Source organism: Mus pahari, chromosome 14 (assembly GCF_900095145.1).
Source record: "Mus pahari chromosome 14, PAHARI_EIJ_v1.1, whole genome shotgun sequence".
Lineage (NCBI taxonomy): Eukaryota > Metazoa > Chordata > Mammalia > Rodentia > Muridae > Mus > Mus pahari.
This window is the reverse complement of record NC_034603.1, coordinates 26,855,988-26,862,748: the sequence shown is the minus strand read 5'-3', so window position 1 is coordinate 26,862,748 and position 6,761 is coordinate 26,855,988. Positions and strand designations below refer to the sequence as shown.

Here is a 6,761-nt window from a genome sequence, read left to right as displayed (position 1 = left end):
TCAATGAAATGTTTTCCTCTAAAAGCGTTGCCATGGTCCTGGTGTCTCTTCACAGTGATGCAAACCCTAACTAAGACACCAGTGAATGAAGATGCTGTTCTGTAGAACTTTCCCTCAGAGCGGCAGATGTTTCCACATGGAACAGGCTATTTCTAGTGTTTGAGCCTTGGTGCAGGACCAGGCACAGCCCTTGTGGGCTTCTGTGATGCACTTCAGGTTCTAAGCTCCATCCTTAGATTATCAGGTCACCTTAGAGCCCATGTGTGACAAGGTTCAATGGGAATGCAAGGATCTATACCCAAGCCTGGGAAGGTAGGAAGGGATGTACAAAATGAATGCTCAAAATACATCTCTGTTTCAGGGTCATGTCACACAGGTCTACAATTTAAACAACCTACATGAATTCCAAACATCGTATCCATTCATAAAGTTGTGGTACAAAATAGATCTTTGAAAGGTGGGGACCACTTCTCCAAGGGGGAGGACGGTGAGTAGGTTAGTTAGAACAAAGCTTCTTGGGGCTTATTTGAGGTAGAAAGTTTGTATGCCTACCTGAGATACGGTTCTTTAAGCATTGAGACAATCTCAATGTTTGCTTCTGGGGCAGAGATTTGATAAGGAATAAGTCTAAGTTAATATGTTCTTCCAGACCACAGAACCGAAGAAAAACAAGGACAGCAAATGACATCAGATATGAGCATGGGGGAATCTGTATCCTTCAATGTTTTTTTTTTTTTTCTGTAAAAGTGAGTCTGATAGTGTCTCACTGTGTTTCTGTTGTTTTTCTGTTTCACATGTATGTGTGTGTGGTGTGCATGCATGAGTACATGCATGTTTGCATATGTGTGAGTGTGTATATCTGTGGATGGAGGCATTTACCATCTGAGCCTTCTTACTAGCCCACACATTCCTCAATTCCTTAACTTTTAGTTTGCATGTATCTATATATTTATTTAAATGGACAGATAGTATATAGTTACATCTTTGAAAAAAACTAATCTGTATATATTTTTTAAGGCAGAGATTTACTCTGTAGCCCTGTGTGCCCTAGAACATGCTATGTAGACCAGGCTAAATCTCAAATTCATAGAGGTCTATCTGTCCTTGCCTCCAAAATGCTAAGATTAAGGGCATGAACAATATTGTACAGCTACCCTGTCTTTTAACAGTCTGTTTTGATAATTTATACTGAAAATCATTATTGACCAAATTAGATTTAACTATCATATTTGTAAATGTTTCATAATCATTTTCCACTTCTCTTTTTGTCTTCCATTTTTGCTTTTGTTCTTTTCTTTTAGCATATCAGTTATACTTATTTTAAGAGCTCCAGTATATGTTCTTGAGTTTTCAAAATGCTTCTTTTCTTAAAAAAAAAACTTAGGCCAATTTAAAAATGACACAGTAGAGCCACTTTGTGTGTAATGCAGACACATAAGAGAATACCCATCCCACTTCCCCCAGCATTAGAGAAAACATCACCCACCAGGAAGCACTAATAATGAATTGTGTGCCTTCTCATCCTCCATGTCGATTGGATTCTGTCAGATTGATTCCCTGGGAAAGCATGTTTATTTCTGTATAATGTGATAGTAATCTAAGACAGGGAAATGGCCACACACTATGATTGTTTAAAAATCACAAATTATGGCCAAATCTCATATGAGAAGAAAGTTAATTTTCATTTATTTTAAATGCTAGATTTTAGATGTTTGACTTGAGATGCAGTGTGCAACACCATTGTCAGTTTTGAGAAACAAACTATAATAAAGACCCCAAGACCCTGATCTGGAGTGCCATGATTGGCACAAATTAAGAATCAGAATCTAGCCTTCCTTCTGAGCAGGAAACCCTTGTGAGTCCTCCCAATAACCACCACACTTTGGAAGCCGAGGCAGGAAAAGAGTTCAAGTTCATTCTTGACTACATACTGAGTCTGAGGCTCCTGGGCTACTTGAGGTCCTGTGTTATGAGAACCAAGAGCCAGGAGACATGGGCGAGAGCGACTGCTGCTCTCCCAAATGACTGTCGATTAATTTGCAGCACTTACACAGAGCCTCACAAGCATATGTAATGTCATCTCCAGGAACTGATGTTTTCTTCTGATCTCCACTGACCCAAGGCAAAAGATAGTGCATGGACACACATGGAGGGAAAGCACACATACTCATAAAATAAAAATAAATTAAGGAAAAGAGAATCAAACGGACAACAACAGCAGAAGAGCAATCCTGGCAGTGTATGGGAAAAGGCTGATTTGAGTGAAGTTTTAATTAGAAAGGAACTTAAGAATTTCTCTAAAAACAGAAAGACAGATTCCAACTATAAATACATACACACAAAGGGGAAGCCCAGAACCAGGAGACAAAAAACTGTGAGAAAAAAATCACATTGCTGAGCTTGTTGGGAGACAGTGAGATTGGCAGTGAGAATGGCTGTCCCTGAAGTGTGCAAAACCCACAAGGCACATCTGAGAATCGTGGTGACAAAGCTTAGCACTGACATAGGACACTCTTGCTTATTGCCCCTGTAAGACATCCAGTGGAAATCCAACAAAAGCACCTTATTCACAGCAAAAGAGAGGCAGAGCCACAGGATGTGGTTAGGGAGAGCAAGTCTGTTCCACACGGGTACTTCCCAGTCACTCAGTACACACAGTGCTCCTGAGAATTCTGCCATAGCTCCAGAGCCTGGGAAGAGGGAGTCAATGAGCCCCGTTAGCTGGCTATCTCCTTGTGGATAAATACAGGTTCTGCAAACAGAGATGAGGAGGGGAGTAAACGACAGTTTAGGTCACCATGTAGAATAAGACTGGGTATCTAGAAAGCAGGTCAGTTGAACACCAACCAACAAACAGGTTCGTCAGCTGAAAATAAATCAGACATCTCTGGTGGCAGACACTCTTTGTTTATTGCATGTCTTTATATCTCAAGAATCTATCTAGGTATAAATTTTTCGTGTGATTTAAGTCATTCATTTTTGTTATTTTTAGAACATTCTGAGCTGAGACTCATTGCTTACTTTTAAAATGTTTCTATTTATATCATAATCTATATGAAGGCAAGTGTACATAGGTCTAGGTGCCAATGGAGGTCCGAAGAAGGTATAGAATCCATTGGAGATAAAATGTCACTGCATGGACTGGTGTGGCTTCCGGCTTGTTCTGGAACTGGTGTCATGAGCAATGTCAAGTGTAACAGGAGGGGAAAAGGGTGCATGTGGATGAAACACTTGGAGCCAACAACAGCCATCAGAGTCACACACTGTAATCTTCAAAGACTCAGTACTTCCTCCCACAATAAAGTTTCTGTAGAGCAGACTTCATATCTTTGTTCCTCAGACAATAGACAACTGGATTCAGAGACGGTGTGACTACAGAGTAGAAAATAGATGCCAGGGGACCCAGGGTCGGGGAGTACTGAGAGGCAGGTCTCAGGTACACAAAGATTCCAGTTCCATAAAACAAGATGACCGTGGTCAAGTGAGAGGAGCAGGTAGAGAAGGCTTTCCACCTGCCTTCTACTGAGGGGATGCGAAGAACTGTGGCTACAATGCCAATATAGGAGACCACTGTGAGGGCGAAAGAGCTCATGATAATGCAGCCGATGACAGCAAAGCTCACCTCTTCACGGAGATGGTAATCAGTGCAGGACAGTCTCATGACTGGAGGCATGTCACAGAAGAAGTGGTCAACAACATTGGGTCCACAGTAGGGGAGCGAGAAGGTGTTGAATGTATGGAAGGCTGAATAGATGGCCCAACCCACCCAGGCAGTGACCACCAATGCAGAGCAATATTTCTGGCTCATGATGGTTCCATAGAGCAGTGGTTTGAGGATGGCCAGGCACCGGTCATAAGCCATGGCTGTGAGCAGAAAGCATTCAGCACCACAGAGTGTGATAAACATGTAGAGCTGTGTTACACACTCTTGATAGGAGATGACCCCTGAGCCTGTGAGGGATATCACCACTGCCTTGGGGATGGTGGCTGAGGTGTAGCAAATGTCCAGGAAAGACAAATTCTTCAGGAAGAAGTACATGGGAGAGTGGAGCCGACTGTCTCTCGTCACAGCTGTGATGATGGACATGTTCCCCAGGAGGCCAAATGTGTAAATGAGCAAGAAAAATGGGACGACCACCAATCTCAGGTGTGGGACATCTGAGAAGCCCCTGAGGATGAAGTGAGTCACTCTTGTGTGATTGNACATGTCTGGTCAGATTGTGTTCAGATGCAGTGCCACACAGAGCTGAGGGAGGGGACAGAAATAACAGGCAGGCTCAGGACGTGTGTGTGCAGGTGCACGTTGACTACAGAAGCATGGCTTCTATCAGAAAAGTAAGATGATGAAGCAGCATATGTAAATGGCATTGGGAAAAATGAATTAAAGACCATGGAGCTTGAATAAGGGAGGTGCAGGAGGGGTGAAAGCAAATAGAGGGAGGCAGAGAAAGGGAAGAACAAGAAGGAGAAAGGAGAATAGAAGTGGACAAGAGAGTGGAATGGGGAACTGTAAAAGAAATAAGAGACATCAGTCAAAGGTCTCTTTCTCCTAAGTTTTGAATGGCTTCAGGTTAGAAGCAGTCTCCTGTATTCACTCAAAAATTTTTTTACATGTATGTATGTATGTATATATGTATGTAGTTGAGTCTCTATGTATCATTGTGAATATCAATACCTATATATTTATATATATCTATATCTACATATCGGTATATCTATATAAACACACTCTTTTTATATATGTATTTATGTCTATGTTTATCTTTATTTAGATATTAGGTTTCCAAATAGAATAGAGGTAAGCCAGAGGAGAAGAGCTCAAATCCTGGCACCCAGTATCTCTGTGCCTTTTGTTTAGGGTATTTCTAGGTCCTGGAGGAGGTTGAGTCGGCTGCTTGAGATTAAGTAGGGTAGAGGTGTGTTCTTCTCATGAGTGGGCCCCATTTGGAGCTGTCTACGATGGCCTTGTCTGAGTTCTTCCTTGTCATCTGGTCTGCTGCAATGCCCTGACCCCTGTTCTTCAGACACAAAGGCTACGCTCTCATTCTGTTGCCACTTCAGCCTCCCACCTCAGCCTCCCAACTCAGCCTTCCACCTCAGCCTCCCACCTCAGCATTCAAAGTAAAGACACACTGCTTTCTCCTTCATTCTTCCAAGGATCTCCACAAAGACTGAATGTTGATCCAATCTCGAGGCACTCTTTGTACAGGCTACCCCCAGGTACTCAGTGACCCCCAGCCCTCAGGAAACCATGTCTAAAATGGATGTGAAACTTGCTTCCTCAGCAGAATCCTCTGAGGACCTAACAGATTCAAAAAGCGGCTGGTGTGTTTTATCCACTCATTAAATTTGTTTGATCTTCCCTCTGTCATTTTTTTTTTTTTGGAGACAAGTTTCACCCTATGGCAGAAGAATCAGTCCCTACCCTACTTTGTGTGTGACATGCACATGAGACCATGTCCTTTTTCTGCTACCATGAACCAGAGAAAGCAACTCATGATCCTGCGAACTCAGGTGGCTAACCAGTGACATCTGTGAGTACATTAGAGAAGATGGCTTAAGATTAAGTCTTACTGAGTTAGTGAATTGTTAACTGGTCTTGAGTTCACTCTCTGGTCAAGAAGGCCTTAATCTTGCAATGCCCCTGCCTCTGCCCCAGAAGTAGCAGGTCTGACAGTCTTGTACCATCAGGCCACTGTCAAGATTCTGAGCAGACAGAAGACACTCCCACAACTCTAGAAACAGAGCTTTAGAGCAGTTGGCATTGCAGTCTAACCAAGCCTGCTAAGCAACAAGCATGGGTCGTGTCCTGTGCCCAGCGGATGGTATATGCTGTGACACAGTGGGGGAATTATGCTCAGTGCAGTAGTGATAGAAAAAAATGCTCGCCTTTTTTAGAATTTTTTTCCTCTAAATTTGTAGACCTTCAAATTTGCTAAAAGAAACAGAAGTTGATTGACACACAGAGCACACAGCTTACAATTAGGCACTGAGGACTTTTTTTTGTTGTTGTTGTTGTTGTTTTTTCTCACTCAGCTCTCACCTGGTGGAATGATGCTGACTTTCTGTGTCCAGAGGTCATCAAGTGGTGAGGTGGACAGTAGGACCATCTGTCAGGCAGTAAGGCAGCTGACCTGGCAAGGACTTGCTTGAGGTGTGGACGGATGAAGTTGTCTGATTCCCTTTGCATGTTTTAAATATTGTGAAGCGATTCTCCTGCCAGTCCATCTGGGAAAGGAGCGAGTGTGCTTTGAGCTGTCTAGGGAGCTGGCTCTGGGAATTTGTTTGGTTCCTGCCAGGTCCCTTGGACTAAGTCTCCTCAGAGTCCCTGTGGGTTATCTTGGAGAACTAAAACAGAATGTTTTATGAGGCCACATGAAAATAATATTTGGTACACTAAAACTTGGTTTGATTTAAAAAACCTCAGGCTTGAGTCTATGAGATGGATATTTATTTTAAGATACAAATATTTATATACTATGGTGACCACAATTATGAAATTAAATGTCCTGAACTTGTCATTTTCTTTGTTTACTTTCTTTTTTCTTTTAAAGATTTATTTATTTATTATATGTAAGTACACTGTAGTTGTCTTCAGACACTCCAGAAAAGGGCGTCAGGTCTTGTTATGGATGGTTATGAGCCACCATGTGGTTGCTGGGATTTGAACTCCGGACCTTCGGAAGAGCAGTCGGGTGCTCTTACCCACTGAGCCATCTCACCAGCCCCCTTTGTTTACTTTCTTAAGGTACTTAGAAGCA

The 6,761-nt window shown here is 42.5% G+C and overlaps 1 protein-coding gene across 1 annotated transcript; it reads right to left on the bottom strand.

Annotated features, from left to right (window-relative positions):
• Positions 1 to 3,280: 3,280 nt before the first annotated feature.
• Positions 3,281 to 4,207, bottom strand: LOC110331300 (olfactory receptor 1019-like). Its single transcript, XM_021211785.1, has one exon. It carries the CDS (start codon positions 4,205 to 4,207, stop codon positions 3,281 to 3,283), a length of 927 nt encoding a protein of 308 aa, XP_021067444.1.
• Between the last annotated feature and the right edge of the window lie 2,554 nt (positions 4,208 to 6,761).